Source organism: Salmo salar, chromosome 18 (assembly GCF_965601325.2).
Source record: "Salmo salar chromosome 18, fSalSal1, whole genome shotgun sequence".
Taxonomy (NCBI): domain Eukaryota; kingdom Metazoa; phylum Chordata; class Actinopteri; order Salmoniformes; family Salmonidae; genus Salmo; species Salmo salar.
Window position 1 is genome coordinate 11,760,458 of NC_138308.1, and position 24,968 is coordinate 11,785,425.

At 42.3% G+C, this 24,968-nt stretch overlaps 1 protein-coding gene, 1 long non-coding RNA gene and 1 other non-coding gene across 4 annotated transcripts; all 3 read left to right on the forward strand.

Annotated features, from left to right (window-relative positions):
* Window positions 1-2,522: 2,522 nt before the first annotated feature.
* Window positions 2,523-17,196, forward strand: LOC106576769 (L-threonine ammonia-lyase-like). The gene is made up of 11 exons (XM_014154147.3): window positions 2,523-2,783; window positions 4,655-5,012; window positions 5,305-5,421; window positions 5,770-6,011; window positions 6,196-6,361; window positions 6,486-6,588; window positions 6,731-6,806; window positions 8,081-8,206; window positions 8,419-8,586; window positions 9,095-9,152; window positions 15,054-17,196. Exons 1-11 carry the CDS (start codon window positions 2,683-2,685, stop codon window positions 15,150-15,152), a joined length of 1,614 nt encoding a protein of 537 aa, XP_014009622.1. The 5' UTR covers window positions 2,523-2,682; the 3' UTR covers window positions 15,153-17,196.
* A 103-nt stretch (window positions 17,197-17,299) lies between these two features.
* LOC123728696 (uncharacterized) lies at window positions 17,300-24,565 on the forward strand. Of its 2 annotated transcripts, none has more exons than XR_014381355.1 (2): window positions 17,300-17,527; window positions 24,481-24,565. It is a non-coding gene; the product is annotated as an uncharacterized LOC123728696 (long non-coding RNA). The 2 variants fall into 2 exon arrangements; XR_006760317.2 differs by lacking the exon at window positions 17,300-17,527 and adding an exon at window positions 17,540-18,737.
* trnastop-uca (transfer RNA opal suppressor (anticodon UCA)) lies at window positions 17,631-17,704 on the forward strand. The gene has a single exon. It is a non-coding gene; the product is annotated as a tRNA-Sec (tRNA).
* Window positions 24,566-24,968: the final 403 nt, after the last annotated feature.

Genomic DNA, 24,968 nt, shown 5'->3' on the forward strand with positions numbered 1-24,968 from the left:
ACATAATTTCTCTCTCTCGCTCTCGCTCTCTCCCTCTCTCTCTCTCTGCTGTGGTTGCATCTTGCTAGCTGTCACTCGTATGGTGAGGGACTGAAGCTCATTGGCTGAACACGAATTGCTAGGGGGCTGGCCAACGTGGGGGAAAATGAAGGGAAAATCGACAGAGAGAAAGAGAGGGGGAGGGTGGATGCAGGGATCATTTCTCTCTCTCTTTCTCTCTTTGTTTCTCTCCCTTTCTCTCGGAAGGAGTGTTGCATGGGAAGCACAACCAGGTTCCCCAATAGCCTTTCCAGGAACAACAGTGGTTGGCCTGCCAAGCGCCATCATCAGATAGACAGGGAGCTGTACTGAATGGAACAGAGTCTCCCAGCCATCTAAACCCCAAAGCTCCAGGGTGGTGGTTGGCTGTGTGGTACACAGACCATCATCAAGGACAATTTAGTGGGGGAAGAGGGACAGCTTGCCCATGCTCAGTGTCTTAGTTCATGCCCAGTCTCCTTGTTAAAAGCACTCTGCAGATCCTAGAAAACCCCATTGTCCTGCCAAGAGCTTAGGCCAGCTTTGGATACCGGTTAACTATTTGGCAGAGACATGCCTCCTTTTCACTAACAAAGGGATTAGGGGTTAAATCTGGTGTGTGTGTTTGGTTTTCTGTCCTTGTGGGGACAAGAAGTACTCACAAGGAGATTAAAATAAGGACAATTCTGACAAGTGGGGACATTTAGCTATTTTAGGCTTAGGGGTTATATTTAGGGTTACAATTAAGGTTAGGGGTTAAAGTTATGGTTAAGGTTAGGTTAAGAGTTAGGTTTATTAAGGTTAGGGTTAGAGGTTAAGGTTAGGGCTAGCTTAAGGAAAATAAGATTTTGAATGGGAATCAATTGTTAGGTCCCCACAAGGATAGTAAAACAGACTTGTGTGTGTTTATTTGTGTAGATGGGAGTGGATATACTGTCTGAGAGATACAGAGATCTACTGTGCTCATGTTTTATCTCTTCTCTCAGTGTTCCTCCCCCTTTCCCACTGATTCCCAGATTCACATATTGAGGACATCAAATATTACAGTATTTACTAGATAGTATGTTGCTGACTTAATCACACTGAATGTAATAGTGTCATGAAATGACAAAGATAAAGTGATAACAAGGTCTTATTGTTGTACATTCCACCATGAGATGGCTTCCTCACACCTTTTTTTGCACCTGTGTATCGTGTATTTTTAAGCATTTCACTTACCCTTGTTTGGAGTTTCACAGTTTACTCATAGGAGCATCGCTGTCAACATTGGAGTGTTACGATGGAGGGAATACGGGAGCACACCACTTCCCGGAATTCTCAACCCCTCATGAGAATGCAAGTATCAATAACTCAATGACATTTCCATTGGCATTTGACCAGATTGAGGTGTGTATTAAAAGGCCATGGAAGCAACGTGTGCCAGAATGGTTCGGGACGGAAGACAAGGAAGACATTTGTGGAGTAGTTGAAAAATGAGTTTTAATGACTCTAACCTAAGTGTATGTAAACTTCCGACTTCAACTGTACCTGCTATTAAGGGCTCACTGCTTTTAAAGTACTGACAATTGAAGTTGAAGATTTAAACATTACTGTATCTATTGATTTGAAGACTGGACTATTACTGTTAAGAGGCTCATTCAGATGAGCGGACAGAACATGAGTAAAACGAGGAGCGGCGATGAGAGGAGCAGGCAGGCTACCAGAGTTCCCCCATCCCCTAAAACATTTTCTTTCCTTTTGTGGAATCGATTCCACCCTAACCCCTTTAGTGGGTGGCCTACATCATTTTTGATACAATTCCAATCTACCTACTAAAGAAATCTTGACTCATGGTGTTTCATGGCTACTGTGGTTCCAAACTTGTCACAAGAACTCAACCCTTTTACTGTTAAGCGTCCTGGTGCTCCAAACCTCCACCAGGTGGTGTAGTCAGGTTTTTATGACAATAGTACAGAAATATGCAAATGAGTGAGCTATTGAGCAATACAGCTATACTATCTGAAGTAAGTCAAAGGATGTGTTGATCCTCCATTGACTGTGGGGGAAGTTGTAGGGGTCATCTTCATACTAGTTTAGAAATCAGTGGTGGAGGAACCTTCTACCTTCTTATCGCGACCAACTAGGATCTGCCTGTTTAGAAAGCCAGTGCTCTCTCACTCTGAACACACACACACACACACACACACACACACACACACACTCTTTCCCATCTCTATCCAAGCCTGACCGGCCAGTCTCATCTCTGATCCTCCTAGTGTCTTTATTGACTGACTGCCCAAGCCCCCAGATCATTGTTCCCTAGATAAACTGTAAGTCCAAATCTATCCCCTTAGAGCGTCTGATTAGCAACACGTCACAGACCTGGAGGTTTAATCCAGATCTTGGACTAGAATAGAGCCAAGGGGAGGGAGGGGCCAGGGCTGGAGGCAGGTTGGATTTGAAGACTGAGTGCCACCAGGCATGTACCCCAGGCTAATCCCACCTTAAATAGCCCCAGGAAGGGATCTAGGGCAGCGCAGTTAACACCATGGGAGCGCTCTGAGCTGGCACACTGTCCAACACACTCCTGGATGTGCTACACACACAGGAGGAGCAGGGAGAGGACTTTTCGGAACTTATCTAGAGAGGATCCTTGGACTATAGCTGAAAAGTTTTTGGTCCAGGATGAACTTTGCCGCCCAGTTCATCTACGCCAACTACGCCGGTGATGGATCGCCCAGCAGAGTGGGATTCAACGACAGTGAGAATGACCCCTTCTGGCAGAGGTGGGACACTACAGATTCATCCCCCACCCAGAGCCCCTGCCGGGGACCCTACCTCGCGCCCCCCCCCCCCCCCCCCCCGAGGAGCCCCCAGCCCCGCGTGACCCGGTGACCGCGGACCCGAGCCCCCCCCCACCCCCGCACCGCCCTCCTCCGTCCCAGCCCGCCGCCCCACCCTCCCCACCCCCCCCCGGCCGAGCCCTACACCACCGCCACTGTCTCATCATCCAGCATCTCCTGTCCCCAAATCTTAAGCCTCTAAAGCCCTCTCTGATCCCCACCCTCCTCCACCTGAACCAGCCCCTCCACCCCATCGAGCCTCCCCTGCTCCTGCTCTCCCCTGGTCCACAGTAGCTGGCACCACAATGGAAACTTAAAGTGAAGTTAAAGTCTACCAGCTGGTTTGAATTATACTGTGAAGTCTATCCATTTCAGCAGTGAATATTGTGAGCAAAATGTAGGAGCCTGTTGAGGGATACAAAATAGTCTACTGCTTAATTGTTATTGTCAGTCTCTCATCAACATTAGAAAATCAATTATAGTGTCAATGTTATATGATTGCATGCATTAGGTGTTAGAAATGATTCCCAGAGTTCTGTCAAGTTGGCTGGATGTCCTTTGGGTGGTGGACCAATCTTGATACACACAGGAAACTTATTAGTGTGAAAAACCCATTACAACACGGTCATAACCATGACATATTATGTCACAACAGCTGACATTAGTTGTCATAATATGGTGATAACACTGTCATATATTTACACCTGTTGTGACATCTATTGCGTTATTTTAAGGCTGTTATGACACCTACACAAGAGTGTAAAAACCCACAAAATCTACCACCATAGTTATTTTATGGCTGGTTATGACACCTACATAAGAGTGTAAAAAAAAACGAAATCTACCACACAAGGCAAAACATTCCAAAACACCATAGCTTAAAGTACATGTCAACAGTATGTTTGTTATCTATATATATTTTTTTTAAATATTTTTTATTGATCATATTAAATGAACATTTTAATTGTGCACACGTTAATGTCAGACATGCACCTACCCTAATGCAAGCAGAAGTGAAACTCTGAGAACAAGAAAGGTGAATCAATTCCTTCCAACCATTCCCTAACCTTAGAGCCATGTGTGTTTGTGTGTGTGTGTGTGAGCAGGTGTGCGTGCATGCTTGAATATGTGTGTGGTTAATAGGCCAAAACTCTGGTAATCATAAGGGACACCCTGGTGTACCTGGACATGGAAAGATCTGTGTAGATTATCTTATATTGTACAAAGAACAAGGTCACTGCCATCACTCCCGGATAATGTAAAGCAGTGGCTTATTCCCACGTGTTCACACACACGTACAAATCTTACTCCCAAAACCTCCACCCAGTCTTTTAGAAGGCAAGGTGAACTGATTACCATATTATTTCCTATTAAATTCTTTCGGAAACAGAAATGATAAGGGTTAGGGGTCAATTTGGAATTTAGAAATGCTCTCCTCCTGCTCACTCTCGTCACTCTACACTATTAGAAAAAACGGTGCTATCTAGAACCTAAAAGGGTTCTTTGGCTGAACCCATTTTGGTTCCAGGTAGAACACTTTTGGTTCCAGGTGGAACCCTTTTGGCTTCCATGTGGAGCCTTTTCCACCGAGGGTTCTAGATGGAACCAAAAAATGATCCTACCTGGAACCAAAAAGGGTTCTCCTATGGTGACAGCTGAAGAACCCTTTTGGAACCCTTTTTTCTGAGAGAGTGCAGCCCATTGCTGAGACTGTTGACCTGAAATGCATGTATATAATGGTAAGAGCTTTATCCAACACTACAGAAACCCAACCACTACTCTTCAAGCCCTGTTTCTCTCCCTCTCTCCACCAGCGAGGAGCAGCGTCTTGGGCCAACTAAACAGGGCTGCTCCACCTCCTCCAAGAGTACCTGCAACAAGGACGCCCCCATCTGTAACGGGGTTGCGGGCTGGCGGCCCACCCTCATCCACCCAGAGCGCCTGAAGGACTTTGGTATTGAGGAGGAGTGCCTCAATGGGGAAGTCAAAACGTTTGAGACCAAGGTGGTGGGCGCCCCTGAGATCCAGCTAATGGACCCACCCAAGACTAACAAGAAGAGAGGCAGCGAGCGCAAAGCAGTCCCACCACCCAAGCCTGAGTACCTCCGCTTCGAGGACATCAGTGCTGCAGCCTTCAAAATCCAGTCAGTGATGCAGAAGACCCCTTGTACGGTATGCCAGCTCCAGTTCAGAGCCTTCTGTACACCCTTGGAAAAAAGGTACTACCTATAACCATAAAGGGTTATTTGGAAGTCCCCAGCCTGTAGGAGTCTAGGAGAACCATTTTGTATCCAGGTAAAACCTTTTTACCAAAGGGTTCTTTAAAAATTGTTATTTTGTGGAGGGACGGTCAAATAACCTTTTTATTCTAGGTAGTAGTTTGTTTTCTAAAAGTAAATACTTTAGACGATGACTCCTGCTTCATGCAGAAGCTTATTGGCATTCTGCTTCTTTGTGTTCCCAGTACTCCAGACTGTCCAAACAGTATGGCATGGAGATCTTCCTAAAGAAGGAGCACCTCCACTACACAGGCTCCGTAAAGGAGAGAGGTGTTTTATACCTACTCAGCTCCCTCAACCAGGTATGAATCCCAATGCATTTCCCAAATCATCCCAGCTGGGGAACAGCTAATTTATCAAAACAAGTAACCAACAAGCTAACAAGTAGCTAACACATAGGTTGCAAAATTCCTGGAACTTTCAATAAATTACCTGTTTTTCCCAAAATCCCAGTTGGAGGAGTCCCGGAATCGGAAGGGAATAAGCAGGAAATCCGGAATCTTCCAACTTCCAATTTCTGAAAAACCAGGGAATTTATTGAAGGTTCCAGGAATTTTGCAACCCTGCTAACAAGAAGTTAACAAGAAGCTAACAAGCAAAATAAATAATAATCCCTTTATCAGTTAGCTAACGCCTATCCCTCTCCACAGGAGCAGCAGAAGAAGGGGGTGATCGTAGCTAAAGACTGTAGCTTCTCCATGGCCGTGGCTCACCATGCGGTGGAGTTGAGGATCCCAGTATTTGTCATCATGCCAGCCAGCTGTGCCCAGCCCCACCTCAGGATATACCGAGACTACGGTGCAATGGTCATCTCCTACGGTAGTACCGCCAGGGACTCCCTGAACCACGCACGCCACCTGGCCAAGGAGAACGGATACCTCTGCCTGGAAGAGTAAGTCACCTTGGAGATAGACTGCTTTGGTGGTTACCCCACATAGATGGGTGCCAGTCCCATAGCTCTCCTTTGTCTCAAAACATGTACTGTACAGTGGGGACAATGTGACCCTGGTACATGGACACATGGTTATATTGTATCTCTCTTTCTATTTTCTCTCTTCCTCTTCTGTCTCTCTCAGGGATGATAGTGCTGTGTACTTAGCAGGGCTGGGCACTGTAGGCATGGAGATCTATGAGCAGGTGCCCAAACTAGATGCAGTCATTGTGCCCACAGGTGGGCAGTGTAGTCTACTGGTCAGCACAGCAGCAGCCATCAAACACCTCAACTCACGCATCACTGTCATAGTAAGTGCTTCCTCACTCTCAATATTTGTTTAGCGTACTATTGTCACCGTGAGTAAGTTGTAACCATGCTCTCCAAAATCTCCAAAATAATATTGGGATTCATGTACCATGTTCTCTTTGACAGGGAGTTGAACCAGAAGGATTCCCGCTGCTACTACAGTCCCTCAAAACAGGCAGACCAGTTACTAGTGACCTTTACAGCATCCCCAACAGGAAGCTTTATGGAGGTACTGTGCCCTTGTAGCCCTGTAGGCTATCTGAACCCAAATCTACTCCCTGTGATATGGTCTTTCTTTTTCTTAAATAGATATCAATTGTCATGGCACTACTCACTGAACCTAATGCATATATCCCACTCTCTATCCCCAGATCTATTTGAGCACTCACTGGGGACCCACACCTTCCAGCTGGCTAAGACATTTGTGGACAAAGTCATTACTGTCAGGTACTACATCTCTATGGAAGGGGCTGGTATCTCTCACCACACATTTGCCATAGTCATAGTTTTCTACATATATGGACATATACGTCCCTCAGTTCCCCAGTGCCCTGAGTGTTTCCAGGACTCTAAATTGGTAGCACTAATGCTCCCAACTTTAAAAAGGTTAGAAGCACCAAAGTATTTAGGAGCACCAGAAAAGTGATTAGGCCCATATGAATCCTATCTCGGAGGAGCTATCCAAGATCCCCTTTCTTTTCTTTCAGGGCCATCTTACTGGGCAAGTTACCAGGTTGTTAGCCAGCTAGGTAACATGAGTTAGCAGCCCGCTTGACAGGGTTTATGAAATTATCAAATGTGACCTGAAAATCTGCAGTAGACAGGAAAAAAATGTAGCTCCTGTCATATGAGTTATACATTTTGAATGGTTTGGGCTAGAGACTAGCAGTTCTATGCGTTGCAAAGGTGCAACCATGGTTCTCACAGGTGGGGTGCAAAGGGAAGTGAACACTGCCGCTACCTCGCTCTCCAATCAAGGTGCATGAACTGAGGAGCAAACAGAGTGTTAAAAGCAAAAATATGTCTCTGCCTTAGCCTTTCACAGATAGAAAAGAAGGAAGCATTTGTATATTTCTACACGGTCTCTTATGGGTTCAGGGACTAATCCCAACGGGAATACAACACAAAACATGTGATTAGTTGCAATAATCCAACCAATAGCCGGTCATTTTTAAATATTTAAAAGTCTCCTTTATTTTTGTCTGTAAGACCTAGATAAAATCTAAGGGCCGAAGTTGGTTAAACTTCTAGTAATATACAAGCACTTAAGAGTAGCTGAATTTCCTCTCACTCATGAGGTGAAATTATACAATCTATTGACTTTGCTCGCTGCAATATGATACAAATGTAACAACAGCCAGAGCGCAGCGGACAAGAAACAGAAATGTAACAACTTAAAAAAAAATATATATATATATATTTAACATTTATTTAACTAGGCAAGTCTGTTAAGAACAAATTCTTATTTACAATGACGGCCTAACTTAGCTTGTTGAGCCTAATGACACAAATACCATTTTGCCATTCAATGTATTATCTGGGTGAATATGTTTCCAGACCCACTTCCAGCTCGTACAGCTAAATATTTAGGAGCATATGAGAGGAAGATGGTCTCTAATTTGAGCCCAGAGTGCAGTAGAGTGTTTTGATAATATTATTATATTATATCATATTTTTCTCTCTCTCTCTGAGACTCCCTGACCTCTATCTCTTCTCCTCAGAGAGGAGGACTCTCTGGTAGCCATGCTGAGGTTCCAGGAGTTTGAACGTTCCACAGTGGACACAGAGGGAGCCATGGGACTAGCGGCCATCTTGGCTGGGCAACTACCAGAGCTAAAGGGCAAAAGGTGGGTTTACACACTGTCAGGGTGTTTTTACTGTACCAAAACATAGGAGTGAATCCTAAGACTTTGCCTCCCATTGACATATTGTAAATGCATGACTAAATGAAAATTGGACTTAAGTGGAAACTAGGATTCACACCATAGTGTCCTAAATGTAACCTGTTGATATTCCGATGAACTGATTCTGCATCTATCTCCTTGTCTGCCCGCTGCAGGGTAGCTGTGGTGGTTAGCAGTGCTAACATGGAGTTGGACCTGATCAGACAGTGTGTTGACCGCGCCCTGGTTCTGGATGACCGCGTCAGCACGTTTACAGTGCAGCTGGGGGACTTTCCGGGGGACATGGCCAAGCTACTGGACATGCTGGCAAGAGAGGACATCAAGTGAGCTAAACACTAACAGAAGAACAGATAGTTATGACCTATACTGTACATTTGAATATAAATACCCCAGTGTATAAGAGGTTGATTACTCTCTATTTATCTGAAACACACACACGTCACACACACATATCAGTGTGTGGTCATACAGACTGACAATAACCCAGTGTTTATTAATCAACAAATTCCTGATATCTGTGCTACATATGGATGGAGATGAGTGTGTATAGTTAGATTACGGTGCGCATATTTAGACAACTCTCTCTTAGTGACAGTAATGCTACTGTGACCAATCTGTCCCTGTGACCCTGTTCTCCCACATCCAATCATGTCAGAATAAGCCACAGGACAGGAGGAGGCTTTAACTGGCAGGATGATCATACAAATCCTCTAACACAAAGAACAATGTGAATTTAGTCTGCTCCTCTCTTCCTTCTCATCCACTGTTTCTTTCTCTTGTTCTTTTCATCCTCCATCTCACTATCTCTCTTTTTCTCACTATCTCTCTCAGGTTGTTGAATATTTGCCACCGGAGACACAGTGACAAAGGTGATCTCTTCAAGGCCCAGGTACGACAGCCTTTGCCTTCTTCCCACCTCCCTCGCCCCCTCCCCCCCCCCCCCCCGAAATCCACTCAACTGCTTCTCCAATGACTGTATATATGAAGCGCTTCTCACACTGCCGTTGCAATTGAAACCCTGGCTCGTTGCCGCTGTGTTGGCAGTGCAGGGTGGTGTGAGATAAGTGGTAGATTCCGGGTACAGTGCTGCTAGACAATGTGTCAATATGTGATTGATTTGGAAGTGGTTTATGACTCAACATTTCTGATTAAGTCGTTACCTACTAATGTCATACATGATTTAAAGTTCTAGATGTGTGATGTCAACTGACTGTAAAGTTGGTAGCTGTAAAATAATTTATGTAAAGGTAGAATATTATGTTACCACAATGTAGCAGATTAAGGATAGTCATAGAATTGAGACAGACTGGAGTCAATTGGGACTTCAGGTGCGTTGAGTGTGTTGGGAGAGTGTTGGGTCGCAGGTTGACATAAAGTCCAGTCAACTTTGTTCTAAGGGCAGAAAGAATCTGATAGACTTAGGGCAGAACAAATCTATTTCTTGAACTACATTGTTGGTTAAGGGCTTGTAAATAAGCACGTCTTCACCTGTTTTATTCGGAGCATGTGACAAATAGAATTTGATTTGATTTATGTCATCAAAAAAAGCATAACCTTCATAATTTATAAAGGTCATGTTAACTGGCCGATATTATCTCATAGAACTTATAAGATCTCCTAAGCCTGTTACCTCAGACCTTGTTTTTGGCATTTATCCCAAAACCCTATTCTTTCCCCATTTATTTTCCCCATAGGAATGGTTGAAAGAACCAGAAGTAACTCATTTCTGTTTTTTAGGACTACAAGCTGGCGGGCTCTATTAACATTTGATGGGGAATATTTAAACAATGCTATGTAACCTAATGTTTAGAAGTAAAACAATATTCAAAATTCTAAAGGTTGACCTAACTCTAAGGATACGGCTCTGGGTGGAGTTTAACAGACACACAACTTTTGAAAACATGGCACAGGTTAGAACTCAGAATCTTGTAAATAAAACGTTCATTTACATGTTGTAACGTTTTGAAATCATTATTGTGCTACAGTAGTCAGACAAATGTGACAATATCTCTACAGTACAACTGGTCTCCTGACTTGAAGCAAACAATAAAATGTAGCAAACTAGCAACAAAATGCTAAGCTAATCAGAGCAAGCTGCCTAGCTAAGCATTTAGAAACCTCTTAGCTATTCATGTTGAATTAATAAATAGAGCTAGCTAGGTGTCAAATATACAACAAAGTCAGCTAGCATTTGCTTCATTGAAATGTTAAAGGTGCAATATGTAACTTTTTTGGCAATGCAACCAAATTCAGATAGAAATGTGAGTTATAGATCTGTCATTCTCATTGAAAGCAAGTCCAAGAAGCGGTAGCTCTGTTCTATGTGCACTATTTCTATGCTTCCAGTTCTTAAGTTTAGTTTTTGCATCTTTTACTTTTGGTTTTGTACACTAGCTTCAAACAGCGGAAAATACTATTTTTGGTTATGGAAAAGATATTTCACAGCGGTTTACAATGATTCTCTACACTATACTTGCTTGTTTTGCCACAAACTAAAAGTAGGCTGTTACATTCGTTGATTGAAGGATCGGACCATGGTGCAGCGTGGTAAGCGTACATCCTTCTTTATTAGATGAACACCGAAACAAAACCAAAATGAATACAAAACAAAAACGTAACGTTCAGTAGGGCATACAGCACAGTACCAAAAATAAGATCCCACAATCTAAGGTGGGAAAAAGGGCTGCCGAAGTATGATCCCCAATCAGAGACAACGACAAACAGCTGCCTCTGATTGGGAACCATACTAGGCCAACAAAGAAATAGAAACATAGATTTCCCACCCTAGTCACACCCTGACCTAACCAAATAGAGAATAAAAGGGATCTAAGGTCAGGGCGTGACAGTACACCCCCACCCCCCCAAGGTGCAGACTCCGGCCGCAAAACCTGACTCTATAGGGGAGGGTCCGGGTGGGCATCTAGCCTCGGTGGCGGCTCCAGTGCGGGACATAGACCCCGCTCTGCTCGCGGATCCGCCATCTTCGGTGGCGACTCTGGTGCGGGGATTGTCGCCGGGAGCTCCGGACCGTGGATCGTCGCCAGAGGAACCGGATCGTGGGTCGTCGTCGGAGACTCCGGACCGTAGATCGTCGCAGAAGGTTCCGGATTGGGAATGCCCGCCGGAGGCTCTGGACCGCCGACCGTCGCCGGAGGCTCTGGACCGCCGACCGTCGCCGGAGGCTCTGGACCGCCGAAAAGCTGGACCGCCGGAAGCTCCGGCCTGGGAACTGTCGCCGGAAGCTCCGGCCTGGGAACTGTCGCCGGAAGCTCTGGACTGGGAAGGCGCACTGGAGGCCTGGTGCGTGGAGCCAGGACAGGTGGCACCAGACTGGTGACACGCACTTCAGGAAGTGCACGAGGAGCAGGCACAGGACGTACTGGGCTGTGGAGGCGCACTGGAGACCTGGGGCGAAGAACCGGTGCAGGATATACTGGACCATGGAGGCACACTGGAGGTCTGGAGCGTAGAGTTGGCACAACCCGTCCTGGCTGGATACTCACTTTAGCCCGGCAAGTGTGGGGCGCTGGCACAGGACGCACTGGGCTGTGAAGGCGCACTGGCGACACAGTGCATAGAGCTGGTGCAGGATATCCTGGATCGAGGAGGCTTACTGGAGACGAGGAGCGCTGAGCCGGCACAACCCGTCCTGGCTGGATGCTCACTTTCGCACGGCAAGTGCGAGGAGCTGGCACAGAACGCACCGGGCTGTGAAGGCGCACTGGCAACACAGTACGAATCACCGCATAACATGGTGCCTGAACGGTCACATGCTCCTTAGAGCGAGTGCATGGAGGAGACACAGGACGTACCGGACTGGGGAGGTGCAATGGAGGCCAGATGTGTGAAACTGGTGCATATGACACTGGACTAGTGTCACGCTCCTCAGCACGCCCGCTCTGCAGCGCTCTCAATGCCAACACCTCTCTCCGGAATCTTTTGACGAGTTCCTCACTCGACTCCCTGACTGGCTCTGGTTCACACCTCGGCTCCGCCGACCACCCCGTGTGCCCCCCCCCAAAACAATGTTGGGGCTGCCTCTCGGAGTGCCGTCGTGGTCGTGAACTTCAGAGTCGCCGTTGATCTTCCCTCGCTGCCTCCGTCTGCTCCCATGGAAGGCGATCCATTCCTGCCTAGATCTCCTCCCACATCCAGGATCCCTTTCCGTCCAAGATATCCTCCCATGTCCAGGATGTCTGCTCCTCCTGGCCATGCTGCTTGGTCCGTTTGTGGTGGGATCTTCTGTTACGTTCGCTGATCGAAGGATCGGACCAAGGTGCAGCGTGGTAAGCGTACATCATTCTTTATTAGATGAATACCGAAACAAAACCAAAATAAATACAAAACCAAAATGTAACATTCAGTAGGGCATACAGCACAGTACCAAAAACAAGATCCCACAATCTAAGGTGGGAAAAAGGGCTGCCTAAGTATGATCCCCAATCAGAGACAACGACAAACAGCTGCCTCTGATTGGGAACCATACTAGGCCAACAAAGAAATAGAAACATAGATTTCCCACCGTAGTCACACCCTGACCTAACCAAATAGAGAATAAAAGGGATCTCTAAGGTCAGGGCGTGAAATAGGTGAACTAATTACATTTTTGCAACCAGGAAATGGCGGAGCGATTTCTGCATCGGACATCTTTACATTGAAGCAACTAGATGAACAAAAATGTGGATGGACAGTTAAGCTGCCCAAGAGGCAGCAACGTAAAATGCTAAGCTAAACAGAGGTGGTTGGCTAGCAGATAGCTATCTCTTACTAACGTTGAGTCATAGAATAGAGCTAGATAGCTAGGTCTCAAATATACCAGTAAGTCAACTCCTACTTAAAATATTTACTTGAGTAAGCTAATTATATAAACTTCAAAATTGGAATGAACTGTTATGCTTATCTGGAGGAAGAAATTTAAAATGCTACGCTAAACTGAACTAACGGGCTAAGCAAATGTTAAATCATAAGTTAGAGCTAGCTAGCTAGGTCTCAAATATGCCAGTAAATTAGAAAATTATATGGAGCAAAAATAATTGGTAAGATTAAGCCTAATAAATTAGAAATTTTAATACCCTGTTTAAATGCTGCTCCAGGGGAAGTAATATTAGTTTGGGTGAAGATAACCATAGGATATAACTTAGATAAGTCATGGCTGCCTCTAGGGCAGTAAATATTACTTTTTGAGCTTGAAGTCTCCCCTTAGGACACCAAAGTGATCTTAGCCCTAACTAACATTACTGCCCCTGGGAAAGCATTTAAACAGTGCATTCAAATGGCTGCCCCGAGGGCAGTTAAGACTTTTTAAAATGACCTTTTGTGCTTTAAGTCTGTCCTTATGGCCTCAAGCCATAAGTAGTTTGACCCAAACTAATATTTCTGCCCCAATGGCAGCATAAACTGTAACTTGCTAGCTATTTCTATTTTCTGATTCAACATTAGTAGGAGATAGCTTAGCATTTTATGTTTCTGCCCCCAGGGAAGCATAACAGTCCATTCAAATGTTTCAGTTTAAATGGCTTATTCAATTAAATATTTTGATAAAGTGCGATGTGATTAACTAGTATATTTGAGACCTAGCTAGCTAGCTAGTTCTATTCTGACTCAACATTAGTAAGAGATAGCTTTCTGCTAGCCAACTAGCTCTGTTTAGCTTAGATTTTCACTCGGCAGCATAACTGTCCATCCCCGTTTTTTAAAGTTTATATAGCTTACTCAATAAAGTGAATGTTAGCTGACTTACTATATATTAGCTAGCTAGCGCTATCTATTTAATCAACATGAGTAGCTAAGAGGTTGCTAAATGCTTAGCTAGCAAGCGTGCTCTGATTAGTTTAGCATGTTGCTGCTAGCTTGCTACATTTTACTATTTGCCTCAAGTCAGGAGACCAGTTGCATTTTAGAGATATTGTCACATTTGTCTGACTACTGTAAGACAATAAGGATTTCAAAATGTTACAATATGTAAATGAAAGTTTAATTTACAAGATTCTGGAGTTCTAATCTACGCTATAAGGGCATAAGGCAAGACCCAAATGCAGACACAGGAGGCAGATGGTAGAGCTTCGATATTTATTATAACAAAGGGAGTAGGCAAAGGCAGGTTGGGGACAGGCGAGAGTTCATAAACCAGGTCAGAGTCCAAACAGTACCAGACGATAGGCAGTCTCGAGGTCGGGCCAGGCAGGGGTAAGAAACCAGATATGAGTACAAAAACAGTACGGGAGAGGCAGGCTGGTAGTCAGAACAGAGAGAGTAGTCAGGCAGGTGGGTTCGGAGTCAGGACAGGCAAAGGTCGAAACCAGGAGGATGAGAAACAAACAGAGACTGGGGAAAAATAGGAGCAAGGAAAAACACTGGTTGACTTGGCAAACAAAATGAACTCACGAGAGTTCAGGAAACACAGAGATATATAATAAGCGACACCTGGAGGGGGTGGAGACAATCACAAGGACAGGTGAACCAGATCAGGGTGTGACACTAAGCAATGCTTTCAAAAATTGTGCATCTCTTCACTCTGCCCATTGACCTTTTAGAAACTAATCGGATTTGTTCTGCCCTAAACCAATCAGATTATTTCTGCCCTTTGAATGAAATTGACTACACTTTATGTCAATCTGCTGTTGGCAGGACAGATGCTACAACCACATAGCAATGGTACGTTCTAAACGTGTATGAGTGGGTCAATGTATAATTAGTTGAGACACTCCAATGTTTGTATACAGTTGACAGTCTGTATGTAGCACTATCAGTGAGAGATTATTAGGATTAAATCTGTGTTGTGTGCCCACAGGTGGAGTGTGTAGTGGAGACCAGGGATAAGACACAGAGCACTCAGATCCGCAGGATACTGTCTGAGCGCTACCCCACACTACACTGGCTGGACCGGTGATCAACACTTGTCATGACTCGCAATCTGACCATCCACACACACATGGACAAAGCATGTACACGCATGTGCAGTACTAGTTGAAAATTTGGACACACCTACTCTTTCAAGGGTTTTTATCTATTTGTACTATTTTCTACATTGTAGAATAATAGCGAAGACATAAAAACTATGAAATAACACATGGAATCATGTAGTAATCAAAAAAGTGTTGAGTGTTGAATGCCAAGAGTGTGCAAAGCTGTCATCAAGGCAAAGGGTGTTTACTTTGAAGAATCTAAAATCTAAAATGTATTTTGATTTGTTTAACACTTTTTTGGTTACTACATGATTCCATATGTGTTATTTCATAGTTTTGATGTCTTCACTATTATTCTACAATGTAGAAAATAGTAAAAATAAAGAAAACCCTTGAATGAGTAGGTGTGTCCAAACTTTTGACTTGTACTGTATGTACGCACATACACATCACACCCACACTGAAACAGAAACATTGAATATGTATGAATATGTATCCAAACTAACACATAATACATGCATTGAAATCTTTGCTGCTGAGAGGAGATAAAATTAAATACGGGAATACATGGCATTTACTGCATATTTTGCACTGATGAGAAAACAATACTTTCACCGAAACACTTCTGTAATTAGGGAGCTCATGGGGTACTTTTAGGCAAGTATCACGGACACAGATTAAGCTCAGCTAGTCCTGGACTAAAAATCTATTTCAATGGAGGTTCTCCATTGAGCATACTTTTTAGTCTAGAACTAGGCTTAATCTGTGCCTCAGAAACAGGCCCGTTGAGTGTGATAATGATTAACATTAACATTCCAGTGAGTCACGCCAGTGCATAAGCTACTGTCCGACATAGTCTACTCATGGTTAGCCCCTAGTTAGGAGCTAGCGTTTTGATGTGGTTTCTCCTTAAAAAACACTACTGTTCCATTGAGAGAAATAATAACACATTAAGTATAAAGTATTTTCAATACACATTGTTTTTGAATTGTTGTACATATCTATATTTATAACAACAGGGGTAGTGTCAATCATCACAAATATGTTCTGGAAATAAAAGATGATAATAATGATGTATTCAACCATTTGTCTTCGTAATTTTTATATCCAGTTCAGATGAGATAGAATCAGGTAAGGTCAGCCAATAGGATCAACTGCACAACACGTTATTCATAGCTGTGTTAGAGCATCTGCTTACCATCTACTCATCAATGAATTAGATTGTGGGAACTAAAGAAAGTGGGCCAAAGGTTCCTTGTATAGAATCAGACCTGATCCTCTTACTCCCACTCCCTGTTGAGAGAGGATGAGAGAGAGAGATCTTGAAATTAAAGTTACCTCATAGTTCAGAAGATGACATCTCGTTGATTTAATGATTGGAGACAGCGCCAGAGGAGAGATGGGTTGATTAAGACAGGCTAATTCCTAAATTCGTTAGCAGAGGACATTCTAACCCCGCTGTGCTACTTTGGCCTGGTCAGTACTAAGAAACTGTTTTTCACACACAACAGTGTCTAGGGTTTACCTAGAAAGGTGCAACAAACAAAAAAACATCCAGTCAGCAGTAGTCCTGTGGGCGAAAACAGCTCGTTGATGAGAGGTCGAAGCAGAATTGCAAGAATCGTGCTAGCTAACAGGCGGGCCACAAATAGGCAAATAACGGCGCATTACAACAGTGGTGTGCAGAACAACATCTCGGAATGCAGAACTCGTCAGTCCTTGTCACAGATGGGCTATTGCAGCGAGAACACACCGGGTTCCACTCCTATCAGCGAAAAACAAGAAGAAGCCGTCAGGGATTTTAGAACTACTTCAGATAAGGTGTGTGTTTCGTGTAGGCTTACCCTGGCGTGACCGCGCAAATCTCTCTTGGACAAGGTAACTTTTATCAATATATTCGCCTGTAATTATCCCCCCCAAAATGAAATGCCAATTAGCTACTAATGTGGCTATCATACAGAAATGCACATCCTGTTGCAAGCTCTAATGTCATCCCTCAAGGTACATTTCTCCATGCAAACTCTTATTGGCAAGTAGCAAGTAACCTAGCGAGTAGATATTATAGCCTTTTTAGTTTCTCGTGTAAATAATTTATATAGTTTTTCTCATGTGTATTCATGTTTAGCATTTTTCAAATGACCTAGCTAGCTACCTTGGCATTTTTTTATTACTATAATTGTTTTAATTACCCTCTGGCCTTTGCAGCGAACTAGCTAACCTTAGGTATCTCCGTCGATCAGAAGCAAGGATGGTTCTGTGCTATGTACTGGATTGTAACCACCACTCCGATAAGCACACGTGCATTTTATTGTTTTCCGACCTCTGTAATCGAGAGGTGTCGCTGGAGCTGTGTGATAAGGTAAGCCCTGTTTGCTAGCTGCTAACAAGCTATTATGGTTAGGTCAAAGAACTGTGGGTAACTAGGTACTTATGAAAATTAGCTAGATAACCCCCGACTGGATGAGCCTCGGTGGTCCGAGGTGCAGGCTTCAAACCTGTAGCTGCTTAGCGGCAGAGTGGTTCAATTAGGGAGGCGCTGAAGATGGCGGCGAGTGCAGACGAGATTTCAGCTTGCTCCGAGTAACCTTAAATTTATCCCTCTCAAACTTACTTAAATGTAACGGAACTTGGCTTATAGTAAACGCAATAGAGAACAACGCTTAGTTGACCGTTAATTTGATCTGAAACTTGGAGAAATGGAAGAAAAAAATGTGCGAAAGAGCAAAGGGAGGAGAAGGCAGTTGTTAACTGAGCACTCATACATTGGAGAAAAACCACCACCTGACTCCTCGGGAGGAGAAATGGAGGATGCTGGACATTCGGTTGATTCTGAAAATGCAGTCAATAGCCCTGCACCCAAAAAGACACGAAAGAATTGTCTTTGAGCGAACTACAGGTCATCATAATCGACGCTGTCTCTGCAAAGATAAACGAAAGAGCCGATGGTCTGGAGAAAATGATACGCGAAAACACATCAAAAATAGTTGACCTCGAGACCTCTCTGAATCATGCATACAAAAGTATCGAAGAGCTTAAACTTGCAAACAGTGCTACATCAGAGAAATGCACTGCTCAGGAGAAGACCATCGCAGACATGCAAGAGCGCATATCGGAAGCAGAGTGATACCGGAGTAGGTGGGGGCTACGGCTTTACGGTGTCCCCGAGGACCAGGATGAGAATGTGAAGCGCTTAGTAAGAGACATCTGTAACCGTGTGGCACCGGACTTCCCCGATGGATATATGGATATGGCTGTGGATGTCGCTCATCGTATTGGGAAGAAACAAGATGCCTTCGTCAGCCGCTCGATCATCATCCAGTTTGCTTTTCGCACAGCGAGAGATGCAGTTTGGAAGAAAGCAAAGGAAAGCGCCTTTCTGAAAGAGAGAGAACTTAGATTCGGTGAGGACTTGACTGCAGCAGACAAGGCAGCAAAGGCAAAATTGTGGCCTCTTGTACAACAGGCCCGAAATCAAGGAAAGGGTGGATACTACAGGGGAATCAGAGCCTATTTCGCCAACGGAAAAGAAATACGACCGGGGTGATTTGTTCGGTCGGTAGGTTTACAAGGTAGCTCCTTCCCTTACTGTTTTACAGATTAAGACTTCTGTTAAAACATATATGAAGCAACTTTTTATAGAGAGGGTAAAGTTGAGATAACATAGGATTTTTCTTTCTATTTTATAGATATGGACTTGAAGTTTATGTCAATCAATGCCAGGGGGATACGAAACCAGTTGAAGAGAAAAGCTTTTTTTTGTTTTGTAAGGACTGCAACGCAGATCTTGTATTCGTTCAAGAAACACATTCATGCAAAGAGGACTATAATTATTGGAAAAATGAGTGGGGCAATGTCATTTATTTTTGGCCCACGGGACTAATCATTCAGCTGGGGTTGTAATTTTAGCACACAATTTCAAAGGGAAATTTTTGTTTACTCAAATGGACTCCAGTGGACATTGGCTAGTAGCTGTCATCAACCACATGGACAAATTATTTGTGTTGTGTAATGTATATGGATACTGTTCTAGTCCTCCAAATAACTTACTTCTAGAGGAAATTGATGAAATTCTTAAAAGTCTTCTGAAAAACTATCCATCCAGTCAGATTATAGTTGGTGGAGATTTTAATATGGTTTATTCTAATGTGACTGATAGATTGCCCCATAGGCCTAACATTGGTGTGAACAAGTTGGTGAATTTCTGCCAAAGCATTGACATAATTGACATATGGAGAGTAAAAAACCCTGGAGAGATACAATACACATGGAGTAATAGAGATCGTTCTTTACAATCAAGAATTGATTTGTGGGTGATAACTTCTAGTCTTGAGCCCAACACTGTAGAAGTAAAAATACTGCCTGCAGTCCTGATGGATCATAAAGTCATATGGTTGACTGTAAGGATGTGCAGTAATGATGGTAAGAAATACTCTGGTGGTTATTGGAAATTAAATAACTCATTGTTATTGCATGATGATTTAAAAAATGTGATTACGAATCTAATCTCTGTTTACTGGAGTTTAGCTACATCTAATGTAGAATATGGGAAATATTGGGAACTGCTGAAATGTAAAATCCGCTCAGCCTGTATTACTTATGGAAAACGGCTTGCTTTAAGAAGGAGATGTGAGGCAGCTGAACTCTCTAAGACAATTGCCGATATCACAGAGACTGAGCATCTTGATCTTAATGAGAAAGCTAAATTTAATGATTTACAGAATCAACTAGATACATTGTATGAGGAAAAGGCTAGAGGAGCTTTCATAAGATCCAGAAAACAATGACTTGAAAAAGGCGAAAAGAACAGTAGATACTTTTTTAATTTGGAAAAGAGGAGAGGGGAACTCAACACACTTCGGAAACTTAAGATTAATGGGGTTACCACTGAGGATAGAGAGTTGTTATCAGACTTTACCACTAAGTATTATGAGAATCTTTACTCCTTAGATAACAATTTCAGTGACTCTAAGGATCTCCTTGATTCTATAGAGAATGTTAATTCGGTTAGTGACGAATTCAATCAGTCTTGTTGCCAAGATTTATCCATTATGGACATCCAGTACGGGGTTGTTCAGTTAAAAAAGAACAAATCTCCAGGTTGTGATGGATTAACCTCTGAATTTTACAAAACCTTCTCTGAAGAAATAGCACCTTTTTTACTTGAAACCTTTAGGGAGGCTATAAAGAAGGGAGAACTACCTGCCTCTCTGAAGCAAGGGGTTATTACTCTTATATCTAAACCACACAAGGATCTCTTAAATATTGATAATTGGCGTCCAATCACACTCCTAAATAACGACTACAAAATTATAGCCTTAATCTTTGCAAAAAGGTTAAAGTCTTGCTTAAATGATCTGATTGATGAATGTCAATCAGGGTTTATGAAAGGGCGCCATATATCTATTAATCTGGGGCTGGTGTTAGACTTGGTTGAGTATTGTGATCTATTAGATGACTTCCCTGTTATCCTATTTTTGGATTTTCAGAAAGCATTTGATACAGTAAGTCACAATTTTATCTTTGATTGTCTTAAGCATTTGAAATTTGGTTGTTTTTTTGTTGATGCTATTAGAACTCTGTATAATGGTGGCAATAGCTGTATCAAACTCTGTCATGGAACATCCTCAAGGTTTAACATTTACAAAGGAATACGACAAGGTTGTCCAATTTCACCTTTTTTATTTTTGTTAGTATCTCAAATGTTATGCTCATTAGTTCATAAAAGTCCATTTGAAGGCATTACATTCCAGGCCAGAGAGATCAAGATATCCCAACACCTCACTTTTTTTGAAAAATGTGTCTCAAGCTAGATTAGCATTGGATATCGTGAAGCAGTTCTCCAAAATCTCAGGTTTGGCATTAAATCTTTCCAAATGTGAGATGTTTGTTTTGAAAGGAGCTGTCAATCCAACAGATTGTAACATCTCTGAAAAAGATACTGTAACCTACCTCGGTGTAAAGATCACCAAAAATCTTAAGGCTGTGAATGATCTTAATTTGAACCCGGTAACTGAATCTGTCCAAAAAAAAATTATCCTCATGGTTAGGGAGGGATTTAAGTCTTCAAGGAAGGGCGCTTTTATCCAAAGCTGAGGGGCTATCTCATGCATCCTATCTTTTTTCATCTATTGACATTCCCAAATCCACTTGCTGTACCTTAGATAGGCTTTTGTACAACTTCATATGGAAAAACAAGCCACATAAGATAAAAAGAGATGTTATCACCAACAGGGTTTGTGATGGCGGTCTAAATGTCTTCGATTTCACTCTCTTTAATCAGATATCAAAGGTTAACTGGATTAAAAGGTACATAAAAAATCCTCAGTTTCTGGAATATTATACCTCATTTTGTTTTTCAGAAGTTCGGAGGGCTTAATTTTTTACTACAATGCCCATATATTGTGGGTAAACTTCCTGTGAAACTGGTGGATTTTCACAAGCAGGCTTTAATGTGCTGGGCTTTGTTGTATAAACACAACTTTTCACCTCATAAATGTTTTATATGGAACAATGGGTCGATATTACATAGAAACACCAATTTGTAAGTCGCTCTGGATAAGAGCGTCTGCTAAATGATGTAAATGTAAAGATGTTATTTAACCATAAATGGTTCTCGAAAAACATTGTTCTTGTCAGCCAATTAGTTGATAATAGTGGGAATCTATTTACACGGAGAGAATTTATGGAAATATACAACTTTGAGGTTTCAAGCAAGGAATATGACACTGTTATTAAAGCTACACCTAGTGGGATAAAAACTTTACTTCAGAATAATACATATTTTGGAATATCTCCGATTGTAAGCAATATTCAGGTGAATGGCATTGGTCTACTAGATACGAAATTCAACAATCGTTTATTAAGGGATATTTTCTACAGGAAGTCTATTCCCTCTGCGATATTTTGTTGGGCTTCATCGTTTGATGTAAACTGGTGCCGTGCTTGGCTCACTCCACACATTTATGGTGACCAATAAAGTAAAGGAGATCTCCTTTAAGATAATCCATAGATTCTATCCGTGTAATAGTTTGATTTCTAAATACATACTTGATGTTACCAGTGAATGCAGTTTTTGTGAACTAGAAACTGAATCTATTGAACACTTATTCTGTAATTGTTTATATAGTGAAGTGTTCTGGACTGATGTAAAACTATATCTTGGCCTCAAATTGCATACAACCATTGAAATTTCTAAGTTTGATATATTATTTTACTACACTGATTCCACAATTGAACGTGAGTATGTCATAAATCTCTTTATTTTATTAGGAAAATGTTTCATACACAAATCAAAAATTATGAAGAAAAAGCCAATTTTCTTAATTTTTTTTATCTGATGTGTAAAACTATTTAGTCTTTAAAACGTATACAAAACAAAATGTCAAAAAAAATGTATTCGCTATATGTCTGTATTTGATTTGATATAATATGGAATAGTTTAATTTTTTTTCTAATTTCTTTGGAATCCCTCTGGCTGTTATGTTTGTTTTGCATGTTACTGTTAATAAAAAATAATTAAAATTTAAAAACCTGACTGTAGTTACGTGTACAACACGTTACCTTCCTTACAAGTAAAAAGAAGAGCAGCATAGGCTAGCATAATGACTGTTGTGACCTTTTTATTGACAAGTCTTTAGTGAGGTAGCCAGCTAGTTAACATTAGCTCCCGATTAGTGTAGTCATACTTTTTCACGTGGTGACAAGCTAGCTGGTGTTGGCCCACCAGGGAAGGGATATTTTGCAAATGTTAGCTAGTTAACGTTAACTCACCTTTTGTGTAGACAGACTTGCTAGCTAACGTTAGGCCGGCACCATGGCAAGGATAGCTGTTAGATAGCATGTCACCACACACAAATTCTGACAACACGAATTGTGAGCTAATGTTAACTAGCTAACTAGTTAAATACTGCCTGGTAGGCTAGCTAGTTAGCTACATTAGCTAAAGTTGGCTAGCCATCTCTCAAAGGACTTATGGGCTCAACGTTTTCCCCACACAACACATCTGTTGTACATGACTAATCAAATTACTTGTGAAGTCAGTTATACATGTCAGCAGGGATGGAAATGAAGCTAGCCCGAGACTAATTTTCAGACTGGGCTAGTAGACAATGTGACAAACTAGCCTGACGGAGCAGTAAAAATAACCTGCATAGGCTATCATTATGACTGCTGTGACCTTCTAATTTTGACAAGCCCTTTGTGAACAAGCCATCTAGCTAACGTTAGCTCACGGTTTGTGTAGTCATACTTTCTCACGTGGTGACATGCTAACTAACGTTAGCCCACCAGGGCAGGGATTTAGCTAGTTAAATATTGCCTGGTGGGCTATCTAGTTAGGCACCTTGATTGGCTAGTTGGTTACATTAGCTAGCTAACGTTGCATAGTATCTCACCGTGGTGTGTAGTCTGACTTTCCCGAAAGGCCTAATGTGCGAATGTGCCTGTTGTTAGCGATTAACTAGCTAACGTTAAATATCCCCTAGCTAGCATGTCACATCCCGTGGGGTCTGGGTAAAAGTCAGACTACACGAACGATGAGCTAACGTACCTAGCTAACTAAGCGTTAGCTAAATATCCATGCCCTGGTGGGCTAACATTAGCTAGCATGTCACCACATGGAAAAGTGACTACACAAACAGTGAACTAACATTAATTTGCTGGCTAGCTAGCTCAGGACTTGTGGGCTCAATGTTTTCCCATAGAAAAAACGAATGGTTTTATTCCACAAGTGCATCTGTACATGACTAATCAGATGACCTGTGAAGTCAGTTAAACAGTGCATTCGGAAAGTATTCAGACTTTTTCCATTTTGTTACATTACAACCTTATTCTAAAATTGATTTAAATTGTTTTTTCCCCCTCATCAATCTACACATAATACCCCATAATGGCAAAGCAAAAACAGGTTTGTTAAAATTTTTCAGACGATCCCCCTTATAACTGTCGGACCTTCTCAGTGAACTCACGGCTGAGGGTTTTAACTTTCCTCTTGAGAATTAAAATCAGAAGTCCAGTAGTATAGCTAATCGCAATACATCACCTCTTCTTGCAAATAATATCCTAGACTGTCCTAATAATCTAGTTGAGCATTCCAGATAATTCCTCCATCCCAGCCGAAATGTCCCATCCACATAGTAGGATTTTAGATGTGCAGATAGACCAAAGCCCAGTCTATTTTACCATTAATACAGTCAAGCCTTTTTATTAATATTTAACCTTTATTTAACTATGGGTTATGGTATTTTAATATACATTTTACCATTTTAGTAATCAATTTAACTAGCTAGTAACATTTTATTTTTTGTCTTTCAGATGGGTGGACTGGAAAACCAGTGACATCTTTCGGCTCTACAGCTACCATTTTCCGGTGGGAAAGAGAAATTGACCTGTAGATACATTTTCTTGTAAATATCTCATCCACCATGGCAGAAGAGGAAGATCCAGACTGTTGATTGGGAAACAAGAACAAATAATGAGACATGAGGATTGGGTGTTGAGGGACCACATGTCACATTGTCCAAGGTGGATGGACATGAACATCAAATCAATCAAATTTATTTTTATATAGCCCTTCGTACATCAGCTGATATCTCAAAGTGCTGTACAGAAACCCAGCCTAAAACCCCAAACAGCAAGCAAAGCATGTGAAAGAAGCACGGTGGCTAGGAAAAACTCCCTAGGAAAAACTCCCTAGAAAGGCCAAAAACCTAGGAAGAAACCTAGAGAGGAACCAGGCTATGAGGGGTGGCCAGTCCTCTTCTGGCTGTGCAGGGTGGATATTATAACAGAACATGGTCAAG

Coding starts and splice junctions, on each gene's coding strand:
- LOC106576769 (XM_014154147.3), top strand. CDS start 2,683: ATGAACTTTGCCGCCCAGTTCATCTACGCCAACTACGCCGGTGATGGA. Junction 5,013..5,304: donor TGCAGAAGACCCCTTGTACG/GTATGCCAGCTC, acceptor TTGTGTTCCCAG/TACTCCAGACTGTCCAAACA. Junction 8,207..8,418: donor CCAGAGCTAAAGGGCAAAAG/GTGGGTTTACAC, acceptor TGCCCGCTGCAG/GGTAGCTGTGGTGGTTAGCA.